This window comes from Triplophysa rosa, linkage group LG7 (assembly GCF_024868665.1).
Source record: "Triplophysa rosa linkage group LG7, Trosa_1v2, whole genome shotgun sequence".
Classification (NCBI taxonomy): Eukaryota; Metazoa; Chordata; class Actinopteri; order Cypriniformes; family Nemacheilidae; genus Triplophysa; species Triplophysa rosa.
Genome location: NC_079896.1, coordinates 21770908 through 21791244, shown reverse-complemented (window position 1 = coordinate 21791244; position 20337 = coordinate 21770908). Strand labels below are relative to the sequence as shown.

The following is a 20337-nucleotide window of genomic DNA, read 5'->3' as shown; positions in this document are numbered from 1 at the left end:
GTCCTAGCGCGCCTCCGTGTGTGCATCCATCTGCCTGTGTTGTGCGTGTCCAAATAAAATCATCTTTTTATTTCATTGTATGTTGGCAGTAAAATGAAATCACCCATATTACGTGTCATTTATTATGATTTCATTGGGCTGTATTGTTTATTAATCTTGTTTAATTTGAAATATTTAATAAAATACCTTATTCATGATTAGGTAGTATTCTATTTAATAAAAACTTATTTTACCGTTATTATGTGAGGTCAAATTAGTTTAAATCAAGAACGTTTTGAAATTCACAACATTTCAACACAACTTTTTCTCACGAATTTAAAGGCTGCTATTGGACTGTTGAAGGTAAACGTCATATTATCATTACTTATTACTTTACGGAGAGCTTACGAACTACTAGCTACGTTCTGCATTAAGACTAAAGGGTGCAACCGAATAACGCAGAGTTAGTTACAAACTAGCTAGTAGTTATAAGCCTAATGTGGACTTTACGTTCACATTTAAGAAAGAATTCACTTACGAATGGCTAGTGCAACCCTATCCAGATCCCTAACTAATAGATTACCACCACAACTCCACAAGCACCTAAGTTCTCTTAATGATCTTTTAATTAATTATAAAGACATTTATTATCAATTTATTTTATTCAGTTTTTAATGTTGTTAATGGCTTTAACTATTATTCATTGATTTGTCTTATAATTTTACTTGTTCAATCCCAAATATTAAATGACAATGCATTTAATATAAAGGCCAGGTATGAATCACTACAAAACAATTTAGTGTTTCATGCACATGCAATTTTATTCAGGTATCATTTATAGACATTAATGACAACAATTGTAAACATCTTTAAGAAGGAAGAAAAAACTAAAGTAACTTTGCAGCATTAAACACTAAAACAACATCATCTGAGATTATTATTTACTGTCACATCAATACCAACAACAAAACATACATTCACAATCGCAAACTCCCTGTACCCCCTTTCTATTTCTCAAATCCGTACCGAGAGCATCACCTCATTTCATGTAATCTTTGAATGTAAGTTGGCTGTCTTGTTCTCAGAACTAGCTGATTAGGGGCATAAGAGCACTCAGAAGTGTTCAGACCAGAAAAAAGCCACGGAGTGTGTAGTTTTGCGATGGGTTGCATCTTACACACACTTTTTCATATTGACGATGTGAGATGGGAAGAGGCGGTTTAACGTGGTACCTCCGGTCTTGTCCATGTGTGTTAAGTGGATCAACTGTCTTAGGTGTTCCTAAGGTTTTGGTGCATTGGTGTGCTATGAGTTAAAGGAATTCATGTTATGAAATTCATAAAAATCAGCTCCACCTTGGCATCCGTGTTCATTGCATTTACAATTTAGTTTGTGGTGCACATACCCTGTACTTTGTAAGCAGGGACACAATATTCTTTCATTTTAGGGTTATAGTTTATCAGATCGCAAGCACCGTAGCAATGTGAGCATAACACAAACATGTTGTTTAAAGATGCAAAATGTTGATGAAAACAGAAAACAGCAGAGTGTGAGGTGTTGATGCAAATAAGCAAGTGGACACGGGAGAAGACCAATTTACGAAGAATGGTTAGGGGAACAACGTCTTCTATTCTAATTCATCTTCCGGAGCAATGGTGCTTGTCTGCTCGGAGGTAATGCCTAAAAGATAAAAACAGCAGTTTTTAGATTATTTGACTCGTAACCTTTTACGTGGTTCATGTGACGCAGATTCAACTCTCACTTGAAGCATCATCATCATTAGATTTCTTCTCCTCGACATAACCAAAGCCTAACAGCTTGGACATGCTGACTGGAGCTTCTGCCTTCTTGTCATGAGACCTTTAAAGCAGAACCAAGAATCAAATATTCGAAATTTAATACCGATGGTGAAAAGAAGAGTGCACTTTTTATTAGATAAAATGATGCGGTAGCTACAGTAAAAATTGAAAGGGACACATACGTCTTTTTGAATTTATTGGCATCCTCAATATCTTTTTGGCTCAGAGAGAGTTTCTGCATCTCCGATGCAGCATTGTCCACCTTGCGCGTAAAAACATTAGATGTTGATTATTTTCAAATTTAGCATAGATTATTCACAATTTTAGAGTGTGAAACAATGCAGATCTTTCCTGGGGGATGCATTTAAAAGAAATCAATCCAGTAATTTAAAAGAAAAGTCACAAATGCAGGAAACATGACATCATTAATAAAAATCAGAAGAGAAGCATGTAGAACGAGAAATATAATACAGCCAAACTGTTTCCTGTCTATCTATATTTAATGAACATGACGGGACAGAGGGAAGAACCATGGATCTGAGAATCTGTAAGCGATATGGGTTATTTTGCTAATAGTCAGAGCAACAGTAATCTTGAGTCAGCAATCTGTAGCAACAGGCAAAATATGTCCCACTGATTTTATAGAAAAGTCTCATGTTATCCCTTAAGTAATTGCTTTCATATTACTGTAGCCTATTGGGGATCAAGTCTGAATTGAGACCAACTTAAAGGTTCAGTGTATGAAATTTAGCGGCAACTAGTGGTGAGGTTGTGAATTGCAAGCACTGTCTCACTCCACCGCTCAACCCTCCCTTTCGAAGCACTACGGTGACTGACACAGAACTAAGATGTTGTCACATTTTCGCTTCTTTGCCGAAGGAGATAACGTATTTACGAAATGCGCTCCATAGAGCAGTTTGTCCGTTTAGGGCTACTGTAGAAACAACATGGCAAATTCAATGCAGTGGGACCCGCGGCGTATGTAGATAGAAATAGCTCATTCTAAGGTAATAAAAACATTATGCTTCATTACGTAAGGTCTGAAGACAGTTATGTATATTATATTGCATTTCTGTTAATAGATCCTCCAAAAAATTACACACAGCACCTTTAAGAAACAGCTGAAGTATATACTTTTAGCATGCTTTAAGCTGAAATGTTCAATGGAAATAAAGAGGGTGTCTTTGCAGAAGTCCCACAGGCTATAATCTGTGAGAGAAAATGGCCGATCAGTCAAGAAAAATGAAAAAACAATAATTACAGCATGCATCAAACTAAAAGATTTACAAACTAACACAGTTGCTTTGATTCAAATTGCAAAAAAAGGTACGTAATAAAATAAAAAATAAGAAACTTAAAGGTTGATGGCAACTTAAAATTTCATAATATTGCGAAAGTATGGGCAGTTCACATTCAGTAAGAGATGGCCATGCACGAGCAGGCTGTCGCTGTCTGTACTAATTCACCTTGTCGCTCTCCCAGGAAGAATAGTTATCAGTTCCAAATGGGGGCTCCAGTTTATGATCGGCCCCTGGAGACGGACTCTTGCTGACTCCGTCTGGGGTAGTTGCTTTGCTGAAAGTATAAGATCACACGACTGAACCCCAGTTTCACACCACCACACTGGATAGTTTGGGGTTTGCATTTCTCTACCACACACCGCTGTTATTCCTTAAGGAGAAGCAAGGGCTCCATGTTACATACACTTATTACAATTATAGACCAGCTTTTCCCGGAGTCCATTTGTAGCTTTTTACTTTGAATAATGTGATACATTTTTATATGATTAATTATAATCTAGTCTAAGATCACTCTTTGAATATATATCTGAGGCTTTGGAACACATCATTTATTGTTTATTTAACTCGTGGGAAAAAGCTCACCCATCTTGATCATCTGCCGTAAACCAGTTAGAGGGTTTGTAGGAATTGTTTGGATCTGTATCCACAGGATCATCATGCCACAGCAAACCTATAGATAAAATAAAAAATATAACTATGTGTACCGTGTGTTCAGAATAGAATGCTAACATAGTAATTACTATACACTGCGTTCTATTAAAAGACCACTCCAGTCTTGCCTTCAGTAAGCACTCTTGCATGAACTGTGGCTATTGCTCAATACACCAGAATGCAAAGAAGTTGAAAATTTTGAAAAAGTAGCTTATTACATCATACACTAATTTTTGAACTGATACTAAAATACATGTAATACATTAGTATTGTGTTGTTTAAACATAAAAATGATCTTGTTTTCTTTGCAGTATTCAAGATCTGGCAGAAATGAAACAAGAATGAAACAAAAATGATCAATTCACTTAAAAATGTGCCTATAAATAGTAAATTTGTTAAAACGTTTATTCTGCGGCTGTATATACTGTACACACTACTTTATATTGCAAACTATTAATGAAACAGAATGTGAAACAGTATGCAGTATGTAACTAATACTGTTGTAACCTACATTTACCGATTTGGCAGGAACTTTTATCCAAAGTGATATACAGTGCATTCAAAGTACATTTTTATCACATATTTTGAGAGTTTTTGTGTTCCCCGAGAATAGAATCCCCAATCCGCTCATCACCTGGTCTATATATAATCTTGGAAATATATTCAATTTAGAATTTTCCAAATATTACATACTGTTCATACATACTGCAATTGCAGCAACATTAAAGACATTACACAGAGGTGTGAGAAATTTACCCCTTTGTCCTCCTTGTTTTGCCAGTTTAACATAATCAGAGTCAGAGGCCTGAACTCCTACACGTCGTCCTTTGGTTCTTGCTTCAGGTTCGCTGTTGTTGGCAGTTGAAGACAAACCCGGAATCTGTGATGAGGGTCCAGCAGCTCCATTTGTAGTAGGTTGAGTTGACCTAACACCTACATTGAAATTACAATCATATTTGAGCATAATTAGTCACGTTTTTCAAAATGTAAAACCATTGTATATGACGTGCATTTTTGAATGTGTAAATGTGTTGCTCAGAATGGGCATTACCTGGTTTTGTTCTGCGGTAGTTGGGCTCAGCTGCCATGATGACTGTTGTCCGATTTTAGATTGCTATGCAATGACAGTAAATACGTAGTTAACATTTATTCAACTCTTATTTAACAGCAGGTCAGTTGATCTATTTTCATTCGATGCCGTCTTTATCGATCCAACCAAACCACTGCCGTCAGCTCGACATTTTCAAATTTGTGTAGATGTACACAAGCAAATCTAACTTACAGCGATCTAACTAGCAGCTACGGATCGTTTTTTAAACACCAAGATCATTTAGCCAAAATTGTCTTCGTTGCTTTGTCATGTTTATCAGTTAGCTAGTCAGCCTGGTCGCCTAGTAACAAAAGCAGCATCAGGACCACAAGCATCATCTACTCAAGACAAGCCCATTCTTAAAACAGATTCTAAAAACAGAAATCATGGAAATTGCTAAATAATTTTTTTGAGCAATATTAATATGGGAAATTACATCGTGATTTACAAACCTGCGGCCCGAAGAGAGACGAAAACGACAAGGCTTGCGTCGCGGTCTCCAGCAAACAGAAGGGGGACGCCTAGATTCCTCTTACTCTTCAGACTGAAACACACCCTGAACATGGACACGCCCGGTGTTTCCATCTAGCGGACCGGATCGGAGTTACATCCTCAGTGAGACGAGCCGCCGCCCCATCCCACCACCACCACCACACACACTTACGTTCTTAATCTTGTACTTTGTTTTACATTTGTCTCCTCAAATTTAAGCCTACTAAACGAATAAATGGAAAGATATCTTGCAACTGAAAGCACGTCCTGTATTAAAAGTTACACGCCCACATTATTGTATTGGTATTGTATTCTTATTTATGTCATGAATTTGATGTTTTTGTATTTAATTTGTTATTTTTCACGTAAGCCTTCGTTTTCTCGTTGGTTGATTTTAAATATTTTTGCGCTGACAGACTTGCGGTAAATGAGAGAAGTCCCAGGGACTGCACTGCGGTCACGTGACATCCGTTTAGAGACGCGTAAAAGGCGGAGGACAGAAACTCACAGCAGCAGAGAATGAGATGTCAGTTCACAGTTTGAAGATGACAACTGTACAATACATCAGAAAACTGTTAGGAAAGAGCAGCTGCGCGACAAACAACCTGCTGAACACTGGACACAAAACACAGAAGAGCACGAGTGATTATAAACTAACTAAAAACACAGAACGCCATAAACAGAACGTAAGTGATGATGCAGTTAAATGTAATTTTGTTTTCAATTGATATCAGTGTCTAATAATACAGAATGAATACTTACTAATGTATAGAACATTTGAAATAACAAGTAATAATTGTTTTATTTTAGGTAGTGAAACCTCAGGACAAGACAGCAGAACAGTGCATCCGGTAAATACTATTATTATTAATATTAATCATAACTATAACAATAACATAAAATGTGATTTATATTGTAATATCTAAATTAACATATTTTATTAAAGTCTAAATTGTTAACATGACTGAGTCGACCTGATGACATAAACAAGGTCCATTTTAAGGGTCAGAACAGGTAAAAAATAAGATGCACGTTCATTTCCTCTCTCTTACTGTGTACAGGAGAGATGTCATTTTAAGAAGAGAAGAAAATGAAACCTTTGGGTTTGACATCCAGGTAACCTCATTACCCACCCACCTGTCCTCTCTCTCTCTTCTCATACTCCTTTCACCATTGATTCAGGCATTACACTCCTGCCTGAAGTTTTATTATCTGTCAGGGGATAATTGGATTTTGTATGATGAATTGACTGGGTCTTTAATTCCTGTAGACAAGCAGCAGTGAAAGAACCGAGCAGGATCTGAGCTCATGTGTGTGTTGGGTGAAAGAAAACAGTCCTGCAATGGATGCTGGATTGACAACAGGTGTGACCTGCTCGCTCGACTTTGTTCTGCTGTCATTCGCCTTTACAGCACCAATATTAATCTCTCTCTCTCTGACCTGATCTAGGTGATGTCATAATCACAGTCAACAGTGTGTACATTACAGGATTCACACATCAGGAGATCAATGACCTTATGCAAAAGTCTACCATGTTAAAGTAAGATTACACTATTAAAACTGGTTGTGTGAGACCCTCTTTTTTTTTGTTAAAGTTGGATTAAAAAATGTCTGAATGATGAGTGGGTGCCATACAGTATTTCATATTTTTTATTATTATTATAGGATGGAGATGATCAGAGATGCTACAGTAAAACAGAGGCAACTACTCGGCAAGCTGTATCTCCTGCAGGTACTTTTCCTTAAAGGGATAGTTTACCCAAAAATGAAAAGTCTGTCCTCATTTACTCACCCTCTTGTCGTTTCAAACCTGAATGACTTTCTTCTGCAGAACACAAAAGAAGATATTTTAAAGAAAGTTGGTAACCGAACAGCGACGATACCATTCACTTCTATTGTACAGCGTACAGACACAAAACCAATGCAAGTGAATGGTTACCCTCACTGTTCGGTTAACAACATTCTTCAAAATATTTTCTTTTCAGAAAGTCATACAGGTTTGAAATGACAAGAGTGAGTAAATGATGACAGAATTGTCATTTTTGGGTGAATATGAATCTTGAGTCTTTCCTAGTTTTCTAATAACACCCAGTCTAGTCCCCTGTTTTATTTTTATTACATTTCATAACCCTTGGCATAACTGCATACAGTAGTATTTTGGGGCTCCTTACGGTAAACTTGTTTTGTTAGGGAACCGTGTGAATTCTGAATGAAATTTCTGTGTCCTCACCTCACAGATGTTTTCTCTGTGTTTCCCCCACACATTTACACCGCAAACAGCGAGAGCTTACAGAGAAATGCAAAGAGCTTCAGACGATTATCACACAGGATGTGCGTCTGAGTCGAGGTATGTGTTAATATCTGGCTTTGTGTGAAACTAAACGAGAAATGGGGGCATCAGCTCTGTGCAAGAACGACACATCATTTCCTCTCAAACCCTTGGTCTGCCATCGTGAAGAGTTAACCCATTGACATTTATTTGAGATATTCTGTTACTGTATATTGTTCAGTGCTGGTGTAATACAACAATTCCTTCTCTGCCTCCAGGTGTCTCGGAAAACAATTAGAGACCCCCTGACCTTCCTACATGATGTCCTGTCACCCACTATTGACTGTATGAATAAATGAGAAGTTAACCACACTAGCAACCCATCCTGCAAAAAACCTGTGACTACAGCAAGGAATAATTATCTGCATTTGGTCAAAAAGACCTCCAAAAAGTAAAATTCTCAACATATTCAGTGTTGCCATTGACGAGAACAAAATAAACGTGTATTTTAAAAAGGTATTTTTTCCACTAAGGCTCTATTTCTGTAGTCACTGATTTGATGTGGAAAGTGAGATGACATGAGATTTAACTATTTTTGTATTTTTATATATATTTTTATTATTTTTATTTGTTATATTATAGATTTTTTTAATGTTTTTGTGTTAAACCATTCTACATGAGTAGCCTTTGTGTATTATAAATCTATCATTTGGCATTATTTATTGTTAAAACTCAATTGTAATTTATATCTAAATGTTTTGTATTTACATAACACTGATTTATTTATTCATGTTTTATACACTTTCTCATTAAATGTTTATAAAAATCTCCAAGTGTGCTTTGATGTTTTGTAGCGCGAGCCGGTTTCAGTTTGGCTATTTTTCACAGTTCACTTGATCTTGTTGGCTGTGGTTTTGCATAAGTTGATTTGTTTGCTGTTTGCTTCTGCTGATCTTATAGGTTTTTCCAGATATCATATCAGTCAGTGGTAAAACACCAGATGCATTTCTCATTCACCCCACAGATCTTAACTCTGACAGGAAGTGACTCACTTACAGTATCTGTCTCACAGAAAAAAATCTTAGCAGGCTCATCACTTTATAAAGCTTGATTGACAAATTGACAAATGCCTCGATCTGAGTTTGACCTCATGAGACCTCATTGTTACAATACAGTCAGTTTTCTTTTTTCTTTAGTAAGTTTTCTTTAAGTATTTTATATATATATATATAATTAATTAATTTTTTAACTTGTGATTGTAAGTTTTTATATTATTATATTTATTAAATAGTAACTTGAAATGACTTGTGAAGCCAATATGATAAAAATTGAAGGCAGAAAAACAAATTTTGGATTTGTGGATTCGTATGAAATGTATGTCTCTTTAGTTTTCAGATTATAGGTTTATGAACATTTGTCCTCATTTCAGGTATTTTACAAAATGTTGGAGAGCTGGAGATTCCCAGCATTCATATTTTTTGGATTTTATGAAATATTCTTAAATACATCTCCAGACGGAAAATATGTGAGCTTACTTTTTAGAAATGTACACCAAGACATTTCAAAATACTAGAATTTAAAACACCCACAGGCAAAGACAGAAATCATGCCCTTTGACGAACCTCAGATTTTAGAGTTTGACTATATAGGCCTAAAAAAAGTGCTTCAAAGGGTTCTTCAATGCCATAGAAGAACGTTTTGGTTTCATAAAGAACCTGAAGAACCTTTCTGTTTCACCAAATGTTCTTCATGCAGATTATAAAAAAGTAAGAAAGAGATGGTTCTTTAAAGAAACTTTGACTGAATGATTCTTTGTGGAACCAAAAATGGTTCTTCTATGGCATCTCTGTGAAGAACCTTTCAAGCACCTTTATTTTTAAGAGTGTATCTGTGTCATCTCTACGAATGAACCCATCAATCCTACAATGTCAAGTTCACGTCCAAAATTAGAAGTCACAGTGGGCTTGACAATCTCTCAGCTCTGAGATCAAGTATAACAATGAGGCTGTGTCAACCAATGCCAGTCAGACGAGTTGAGAAGAAAGGGAGGAACAGATACGGCCATGCACAGATTTCTCGCCACAGGACACTGTTTCTGATCTCTCTTCTTCAGGATTCACTCTCTAACCACAAGAACGGGTGTCAGACCCAACAGACAAACTTCATACAGCACCACAAAGTTGGAACGAATAAGGTAAGAAATATTAAGTGAGAAAAAAAATGTTTTACAAGCTTGGTCAGTGTGTTTGTAAAAGTTTCTGCCTCTGTACTGAAAATGCAAATGTCCTGTTTAGACTGCTTGTTATTTGCTTTTGTGAAAGTAAATTTATGTGTTTAAATCAGGTGATATATTTTTTTAATAGTATTTTAACTTTTTAAAATAAATTTATTACACAAGTGGAAAAAAAACATAACAATACTGTTAAGCTGTAACTGAAGGTGTCTTATACTGGATTTAGCATGAGGTTTATTTTTACGTATTTATGTAACTCCATGCCACTTCAGCTAATGCCAGTAATCTTTTAATTCTGAAGAATGTTATGTAAGCCACATCTTTGTTGAAACTTACTGGGAAAATTGTGTACTTGCAGTGCTTGTTCCAGGGTTGGAGCTGGACACTTTGTTTAGTCAAATCAAATTAAAATTCCACAGAACAGCTTTGCATCTTTTGTCAAGTCCTGTCCTATTTTGTCCAGGACTTAGCAATTGTTTTCCTATTTTGGACATGACAACACATTGACTTTAACAGAAAAACAGACGTTAACTACCAGTTGATTTACAGGTTTCTTGGGATACTGTATCAATATTTGGTGAACTTACAGGACAGCACAGCATTATCATCAGACCATATTTGAAGGTACAGTATAGTATACAGTATGTTATATTCTTGTCAACTTGGTTTTGGGTCGCTTGATTGAGATTTGTTTAGGGTTTTAAACAATCATTTAAAAGGTAGTTTTTAAATAGGTAGTTTGTAGTTCATCAAAAAAAGAAAGAAAAGCCTGCCATCATACAGTATATTCACCCCCATGTTCAAAACCTGTATGTGAGTGTTACTTCGGCGGAAAACAAAAGATTTTTCAGAAATTTATCAGTGGTTTTGTGTCCATGTGATGAAAGTTACTATATTCAAAATATCTTCGTTTGTGTTTTGCAGAAAAAGCTCAGGTTTGGTAAACAATGACAGAATTTGTATGTTTGTGTGAACTGTTTTATTCAAGCATTCACCTGTTTAGGGCTATTTAATTTAAAACATACAGTTTACAAAATGTTTTTTTATAGAGATTGTGTATTTATCTTCCTTCCATAAACCATTTCTTTTTCTCTATCAATCAGTTGCTGGAATCACAGGACAGGAAGTGACATCAATGGAGCAGAACAACAAGGACCCGGGAGCTGACAAACAACAAACAGAAGAAGCACCTCAGCAAACAACGACATCCGAAGAGCCAATGGATGAAAATAAGAACACGGAGGAAAACAAGCAAGAAGAGGAAATTAAGAGTGATGAGGAAATCAAACAGGAAGAGGAAATAAAGAATGAGGAAAACATGCAGGACGCAGAGGAAGAGACAGAGGAAATGGACGATGGATTGTCTGAATTGCAGCCCTCTATTGAAGAATATGACCCTATGTGTATTCGTCCTCTTGGCAGGTACAACACTGTCAGCTATAGGAAGATTAAAAGAGGAAACACAATGCAGAGAATAGATGAGTTTGAATGCATGCTGAATGTATAACCATGACCAACGGAATTGAAATGGGCTGTGCCATCCTATATATTTTCATGTGGTGTGTTCAAAAGTTGTTAAAACAACATAAAACACGTTCACTCACACAAACACATGAACAGTATTTTGTGACATAGTTAAATTTCTAACCTGATTTATTTTATTGAGAAATCAATCCAGACATTTTAAAATCACACTCTCAAACGAACAAAATTAAACATCACTTTTGAACAAGAATTCAACAACCATCCTTGAATTGACGGAAAAGCAGAAATGTAACTTTCTAAATGTGATTGTTTTTAAAGCTTTGTAAATGAGGTAACTTTTTAATGTACCATGATAGAGGAAATAGTTGTATCAGCAGGTTGATAGACTGAGAATCAGTGGTGATATTTTTGGTTGTTTGCTTGGTTTTCTATAATGCTGCTTGATATTAAAAGATATAGTAGAAACTCAATTCATGATATAAGAAGTCTATCTCTTCATCATTGGTCAGACTGAAAAATATTGTTTTTATCTGTTGATTAATAAAGAAATTGAATGTAACAATGTATTGCGTATTTCATTTTTTAGCTGAGGTCACACATTTTAACATTTAAATATTATAGCCTAATTAATAAAGAAATTGAATGTAACAATGTATTGTATATTTCATTTTTTAGCTGAGGTCACACATTTTAAAATTATAGCCTAAAACCATCCCTGACACCACATCTGTACATTGTGAAAAATTAACTTAAAGATTTTAAAGTCAAATTTAATATTTAAATCATTTGGGCTTAAATTATATTGAACTGAATTAATCTACACTGAATAAAACCACTAGTAGGATTTACTTTTCGGTGTCAAGTTTTGCACACTTTTAAAAAAAACGTGCCACAAACATTTTAAGTAAAATTACTTTAAAAATGTGTACAAAAAATACTAGATGTTTTTTCAGCGTGGTTGTATTTTAGTTGTGAAATATAACTAGATTTTTAAAGTCAGTTTAATATATTTTAAGTTCAAATGACTTATAGTGAACTTAAAATTTTAAAGCAGCCTTTGAACTAAAGTGTTTAAGTTGAAATAGATGAATTAAAGAATAGCCCAGCAGAAGAGAAAGTACAAATACATTTTCTCAACACTAGGTGGCAATATTGTATTGACTTGACAAAACAGGCGAAGATAGGCCCCTGCTTGTGTTCTTATGTCTGTGTAATAAAAATTTGTGTGAATTGTATATAATTGTATGTCTTTTTTTTTAAATCATTTTTAACTTTGTCATGCACACATGTCGCAGATTTGTTCTGTGTTCTATTATAGATTGATGTGTAAAGTTCAAAATGAATTAATAAAAAGGTACACACAGACATACATTTTCCTAATATAAATGGCAAGTATATTAAAATCACATTTCAACCAGACCAATTAGCGAAATTCATAATGAAGAAAGAAGATCTACAAATCTATCTCTGTTTTAACTAGGCCTAATCATCGTTATGTGCCATCTAATGTTGGTACAATTAGTTGTTTAGCGCAGTAATTGGTTTAATACGTGTGTTTGTGACCCAATAGACTCCTTAGTTTACGTGTCTTTGTTTCTGGCTCACTCTAATGACTCATTGGGAGTCTGTGTGGGTTTGCTGTTGTTTCCTCTGTTAGCGCTGTGAATTCTTGAACTTTACAATACAAATCTCACTAATTGCTTTAGATTTACAGTTAGTTTATGAATACCACCTCCGTTTCTCCATCCGCACTCCATACTGCCCATCGATCGTCATGTATTACCGGTTGCCTTAACATTTTTTTCTGGTTTAGGTTTATATAGCTAAACGAGACAGAGGCTTTTCTGGGCCTCATTTGAATGGTGACAAATGCCAGGCTTCCATGGAAACGGGAGGTTTGTGACCCTCTCTGGGCTGGGGTCGGAAAGGCACTTCCTGGATAACGCACGTCCCCTGTGGTTTAGGGTCGTCATTGACCTTTCCTGACAGAGAGGTATGGCTTTTCATTCTCCGTCCCTTTTCAGCTGTTTCCTCCTTCTTTCGGGTTTTGTCACTCTTGCTATTCCTGTCTCCCCAGAAAGCAGCTTGCATCACGGTGGGACTGAAATGCCACGATAGGCCCGGGGCTTTTACACGGCTCTTTCTGGCATCCACCGGCTCTTTTGCCCATATCAGGCATGTTTGCGCAGTAAGGACCAGGCATTGTCTGCTGGTTTTGTATCAGATATAAAAGGAACACGTCACTTTACAACACATCACCTCTTATTGTATGAATAAAAGAAATGTGAGTTAAAACAGTTAAATAAATGCATGCAGAGGGTGGCCAAAGCGTGTAAGGGGATTACGAGAACAATGTGAAACTGTCAAGGGGACCACGTGAAAACCGATTAAGGGGGGGCTATTTATTTTACGATCCGCAGAAATTGATACGTACACCATCTTCTTTCTGAACAGATCTGACGATGATGTACAGAATAAATAATGATTTGTGAGTGAGAGGTCGCCTCGGAAGTGTGAGTCATCCATCAGCGTTTGTGGGTTGTGAGACCGACCCACTGTGGCCTGATTGTACAGCAGACATTCATGAATCCCCCCTCACGCCTCGACCAGTCCACAATGACAGCTTTTGTGAAGGATGGAGGAGCTTCTGTGGAAAATATTTGAGACTGAGAAAGCGAGAGGGAGAACGAGAGACAATGAGAGAAAAGAAGAACTATCAAAGTGTCGATTTCATAAAGCCTGCAAGTGTTCTGGTCCCGTTGGAAATTCTCAGTCGTTCTGCTGAGTTTAAAGAGCGTGAGGGACAAACAGGAGGCTTGCGTCTTGTGGTAAACACGGGGTGGGGTCAGGAGGGTCATTTTTCTCTGTTCATTCACACTGTATGGGCGTAAGATTTGAGAGGGTGGGTGTGTTGGGTGTGTGACCGGAGGGATGTTTTGCTGTCCGGGCTCTCTTTAGGTCACAACCAGAGACCAAGAGTGCTGAAGATGTTGTTGTCACAGTGACTCAGAACAAACATGAAATGACAGAATGTACAGAAAGTGATGATGCCTTGCATCGTTTAAGGACAGTTTGAGTGAAATATAAATCTGAAAACCCTCATTTAATTTTTACACTGTTAAAGAAACTAAATGTACTGGTAATTTAATATGTATATATATAATTTTATGATCATGTTTTTTTGACATTGAATAATAAAATATAACATAAATACATAAAATACTGATGAAACAGATAAAAAATAAATCCAGAAAATGTATATTAATTATATACATTTATATTACATTTAAATATAAATATTAATACATTTATTTTTCTTCCCTATATACACTGTGCCATATTTCTAAATAAAAACAATAATTTACAAAGGCACAGATTTAGTTATTATGCCATCTCTTATCACTCCATCAAAATTTCACTTGTAGCATTTTATTCAAATAAATATTATTTATTTATTATAATTTAATATATTTATATAATAAATAATATTTATTGATTATTTGTATCATTTATAATTTATTATATTCAAATCTTTTATAAACAAACAAATATAGTTGACCATTTATTTATTTATTTATTATTTATTTTATATATAATGTATTTAATTGAATATTCAATATTTTATTAATACATATGTATATTTAAAAACTTAGTTCTCTCATAAACACATAATATAAAAGTATTTCTTTGCGTTTAGCAAAAGAAAGTCATATACATCTGGAATGGCATGAGGGTGAGAAAATTATGTGAGCATTTTCTGTATTTAGGTGAACTATTGCTTCGAGCAATGGCTATGTGATATCATGAATATAGTCACAGCTTTAATATATTTCACTTTATTTTAACATTATAGTCATGATTTAAAGAGAGAGAGAGCAGGGGGGAGGGAATTAGAAATGGTGACCCTGGGGTAGCGGGGTCACAAGAGGTATTCCCAATGAGTAGTCCTTTGGGGTCACTTTAAGCTTTGAGTGACAGGCGTCCATTGTGATGCCTGTGAACTGGTGCACTTTGGTTTATATCCATTCTTATCTCCAAACCAGGGATGGTCTGAAGAGATGCCCGTCCGCAACGCATAGAATAAGGATGCCTTCCCACCACCAATGACCACAGAGCCGTTTGTCTCCGTCCAGGAGAGAGAGGTTGATACGGAGAGAAAGTGTGATTGTACTGGCCACACAATGCTCAGGTGTTTGATAGGGAGGGACAGAGGACGGCCTGACGTGGGGGGCGGGGAAGAGTTTATGCAGGGAGCAAGTCGGGTTTCCCAAAGGACGGCATTTTAATTTCTAATTCATTAATCTATCCTGTGCAGCCTTCCTGCTTTGTGGAAGAGTAGACCGGTCTGAGATACACCTGACTGGCTCAAGTCAAGGTCACAAGGTGTGAAATCAAAGATTTAGGCCCTCGTTCTCTGTTTAGAGAAAGAATGTATCTCTGCGATCAAATAGTTTATAGACAGAATTAACCTAAAATGTAAACGAAACATGACTGATAGGATCAAAAATTTGGCAATTGGTATTTTAATTAAAAAACTAATAATGTCCAAGTGTGTCTGTAACAATTTCATTTTGTAAATACATTCTATAAAAAATAAAATGCTTGACAATGAATAGAAGAACCATTTTTGGCCGAATGGTGGCATGAAGAACATCCAAAGAACGTCTAAATAACGCCTTAAGAACCATTCTGTTTCACTAAGGGTCTTCATAATGCCACAAAGTTCTATAGACTATAACACCTAAGAAATAAATTGTTCATATAAGAACCTTTGAGTAAATATGTCTTCAAGGAACCAAAATGGTTCTTCTATGGCATCACTGTGAAGAACATTTTGTAGCTCCTTTTTCGAGAGATCCTCACAAATATAACTTTAAAGTATGAGTGTTCTGGGTTTTTATTTTCAGGTTGCAAGAACCACGAACCATGTGTTCCCAGGCTCACGGGTATACACACAGCTGGTTGTATGCTTCATACCTTTGTGGGTGTACAATAAAACCTATTTGGGATAGAGATGATGACTATTTATTGGTGTTCCCACTACTGTACTGTCTGTGGGACTGTAGCGTATTATGATCTGTCCGCCCGGAGGCAGACAGCCAGTCAGGGAAAATGGTGACAAAAGAGACGCTAAAACACAGAGAGCCTACTGTTTATAGTCAGTTTACACACACACACACACTGAATAAGAGTGAAACAACTAAAACGAGAGGCCAGGAGGACAAAAGATTTTCACTGAAGGAATTGTGGGAATTTCTTCTACTGAGGAATGGGAATGACGATTTCTCATGAGCTAAAGGAAAGATCCAGAATGTACACGGCTGTGAGAGAAAATTCTCTCTTGCTTTTCTATTCGTTGTAAAGCAATCTGGTGATAATATGGGCTTGAAATATTGTTTCAAATCAGGAGTTAATTATTACCTCACTATCCGTCTTGCTTTTGTCATTTTGGCCGGCGAGGGATCCGGTCCGGGATTACAGACTGACTCTGAGTTGATTGGGGACTGTACTTCAATGGTCAATGTTCCGCTCTTAAGATAAATCCAGTCATAACCTCAGCATCATACCTTTCACATTCTCTAATTAGTTTTTCATGTGCCACAAGATGACGGATTATCATCTAATATCTCCCCTCAAAAATGACAATGATTTAAACAAGCTTTGTCTCAGAAAAAGGAAACTAGCACTGTGAACCTGTTTGTCAGACTCTCGTCATATTTCATCATTGTGTCATGCAAATGTAGTCTAAAATACAGATAAAGAATAATATTTTTCAATAACAGTTTATCACAAACTAACATTAACACAGTCGATTTGATGGTATATGATATTTATTCATTTTATTGATAATGCTGAGCTGTGTTATAGGTTTTATTAACACTCTTGAAAATAAAGGCTCTTAACAAATACTTTGTTTGGATCCATAACATCCACAGCATGTTTCTGTTGCACAGAAAAGGTTCAACGGACTATAAAGTGGTAAGAAATAAATAGCCTATATTTTACCAACCATTGACTAAAAGGTATGCAGTATTTGTTTTATAGTTTTGCATTTTCCATTTAATATTTGTACTTTTCAGGATTTCATTTGAGATTTTCAGTATATATTTTTTCATTGTTCTGTTGTCCAAGTCTAGTTTCTCAACATTTATAAATGTTAAACAAAAACTTTTTTATTTTTATTTTAAGTGCATTTTACAGTAATGAAAGTATTTTATGTTCGTTTCTTTTTTTAAGATTGTTTATCTTAGTTTAAAGAAATGTTTTATTTATTTATTTTTTTATATATTTTTTTAATTTATTTTCCAAAGAAACAGAAAAAACAAGAGCATCCAACATACAGAGTGTAGGTGTTTTCAATTAGAAAACAAAAAATAATAGCAAATAATAATAATAAATAAATAAATAGATAGATGAAGAAATGTATTTATACAACTAACTACACATGAAGGTAAAGAAAAAAAAGACTAAATACATAAACATTTGTGTTGGAAACCTATGTATACATTGGTACGATAAATACATATTACATAATGGTCACAAATACACCCAAAGTATTGTGAAACATGTCATTTTCGTGTCTAAACATACCAGTGATTGGGCATACGAAGACAAACACACACACACAAAAAAAAATAATAATAATAATAATAATAATATTGATGCTAGTAGTAGTGATAATAACACTAGTAAGGATTATGATGATAAACAATATTAAATACAAGAAATGTTTTACTTTTAGTTATTCGTTTTAATTATTGTGATCATGACACTAATGCACAACACTGAAATCAGAAAACAAGTTCATATGCACAACAATACAATACAACAGTAACATTTCTACATGTATTTAATTCAAAAAAGTTCAAAAAATATATTTTATGTGATAACTTCACAGTTTTCTCGTGTCTTGTCATTCTGTCAGTCTTTCACATTTGCTGTTGGATGACTTTATGTCACTCCTGAGGTTTGATTTTGTTGAAATTCAACAAACGTTGGGCTGGAACGGCCACAATACATCAAGAAATGCTCTCTAGAAATGATTTGAAATGAAATTTGGAATGGTCTCTTAATTTTTTTCCATGGCTGTATTTGTCCCAATAACTCAAAGAGAACTAACAGCAGTCAAACATCACACTGCATCCTGACATGACAATGATTTCACTGTCTGCTGCTCTGGGAAGATGAATGACATCATGTCTTTAGCAGTCTGAAGTCCTAAATCAATGCTACTAACATTCACACCTGTGATTTGATCTGCTTTTCTGTTCAAAAACTCCCTTTTTAATTCAAATGATTATATCATTGATATCATGACCTGAACTTTATCGCTGTCACACAAAGAAACAACACGTCAAGTTTTTTCTTCCGAAAAACTGTTGGCGCATTTGCGTTATTTCTCAATTTCTTCAGCAATTTTATGGGTATATTTGTTTGCCAGCTCCCCTCATTCATGATGGTGTGGTATTTACCCTATTTACACACAACACCACTCATTTCAACTCGGGCCTCTGGGTGGCATTTAAACCCCATCACTCCTTCAGTATTAAATCTACCCCTGTCCTTCACGGAGGACCTGAGGGACGGACCCATTCTGGACCTCTCATTTCTCTGTCATTTTCCTCTTAATTACTTCTCGTACGTCCCCATTTGTAATATCCACCTTCTCTGCTCTGAAAAAAAGCTTAAGGCAGAACCACACGATACGGGTCTGTCACCAGCATTTCTGTGGCTCACATGGCGATAACAATGCCAAGATCATGGGTTCGATTCTTAAGCTCAGACTGATAAAATACTAAACGTTGATTGTGATTTATGTTGCAATGAAAGTGTCTGCCAAAAATAAATGTAATGCAAATGTAAAAAGAGACCTTCATTTTAGTCTAAATCATATGAGATTATTAAAAGATATAACAATATGTTTATTTAATCCAATAAGGTATTGCTCTTTGTGCTGTGTCCTCATATGGTGTTTTGCCAGAAATTGTAATAATTGCATAAGAGGTCATTAATAGTTTGGATTTATCTTAGTTGGAAGCAATTTTAATGCTTTTTAATTTGTGTTTAGAATTAGGACAGAAGGATGTGTAAATGTTATAACCATGAGGAGAAATGTGTGTGATTTTTATGTTTAAATGTAGATGTTGCATCGAACATGTTTTGAACAAATAAAAAAGCCAGCATGAACAGATGTAATGTGATAATTATAGTAATAATGAGTATTTGTGGGTTGCTATGGTAGCTCTACCTCATGTTCTTTTGTGCTCAGTATTTTCCACATCTAGAATTCTGGGCTGAGAGGTAAATTAATGATACGCAGGACTAAATCTATTTTAAATGTATATAAATAGACATAGGTCCTACATTTAAAGTATTTTATCCATTATCACAATATTGTATACTGTATGTAAAGTGTAATTTGTCATAAAGGGTAATTGATTTTTTTATTGTCTACAATTAATTGTAAGTATTTGATGTAATTAAAATATAAGAAGTAATTTAATTTCCTCTAAATTTAAATTCCTTTGACAGCTGCCACACATTGGATTTGGACTTGTGTGTGTGTGCGTGGGTGTTTTTTAATTGGTCTTATGGGGGAGGTGATCTTGCACAGAGATCAGGTTAATGAGGATGTTAATATAGATGTAATGTACATTCCCAATGGAAACAATGTCCCGGTGTCCTGGACAAGGATATTAAGTCATTGTGGGATCGTGGATGAGTCAATTAGGACCATTTTAAAACTGCTTACATAATAAAACATTCTCTAACTTGTCAATCATTTCAGTATCATTTGCTTACAATGACCTTTCTGTAAAGATTTTTTTTTTGGTTGTAGTCAACTAAACTTAATTTACTGTGTTAATACAATTGATTTCAATCACTTTTATAAAAGTTATTTCAACTTTTGGGATTCCGTATAACAAAAAAAAACATGCACAAAAGAAACTTAAAAAGATGAGTTGAGATTTTTTTACAATGTACTTTAATGTGTTCGTTCACATATTTACATCTTTAACTATGAAACAATTTATAAT

General features: G+C 35.3%; 2 protein-coding genes and 1 long non-coding RNA gene across 3 annotated transcripts; 2 read left to right on the top strand and 1 right to left on the bottom strand.

Moving 5' to 3' along the window:
• Positions 1-781: 781 nt before the first annotated feature.
• lg7h7orf57 (linkage group 7 C7orf57 homolog) lies at positions 782-5382 on the bottom strand. Its single transcript, XM_057338906.1, has 8 exons — positions 5273-5382; positions 4782-4844; positions 4487-4663; positions 3662-3749; positions 3245-3353; positions 1961-2040; positions 1742-1839; positions 782-1659 (listed from the first exon to the last, which is right to left on the bottom strand). Exons 2-8 carry the CDS (start codon positions 4816-4818, stop codon positions 1607-1609), a joined length of 642 nt encoding a protein of 213 aa, XP_057194889.1. The 5' UTR covers positions 4819-4844; positions 5273-5382; the 3' UTR covers positions 782-1606.
• Positions 5299-8409, top strand: si:dkey-276j7.2 (protein TAMALIN). The gene is made up of 9 exons (XM_057338907.1): positions 5299-5435; positions 5729-5998; positions 6123-6163; positions 6374-6428; positions 6583-6676; positions 6762-6852; positions 6978-7044; positions 7593-7659; positions 7860-8409. Exons 2-9 carry the CDS (start codon positions 5837-5839, stop codon positions 7877-7879), a joined length of 597 nt encoding a protein of 198 aa, XP_057194890.1. The 5' UTR covers positions 5299-5435; positions 5729-5836; the 3' UTR covers positions 7880-8409.
• A 1204-nt stretch (positions 8410-9613) lies between these two features.
• Positions 9614-10956, top strand: LOC130557027 (uncharacterized). Its single transcript, XR_008963262.1, has 3 exons — positions 9614-9775; positions 10364-10438; positions 10918-10956. It is a non-coding gene; the product is annotated as an uncharacterized LOC130557027 (long non-coding RNA).
• Positions 10957-20337: the final 9381 nt, after the last annotated feature.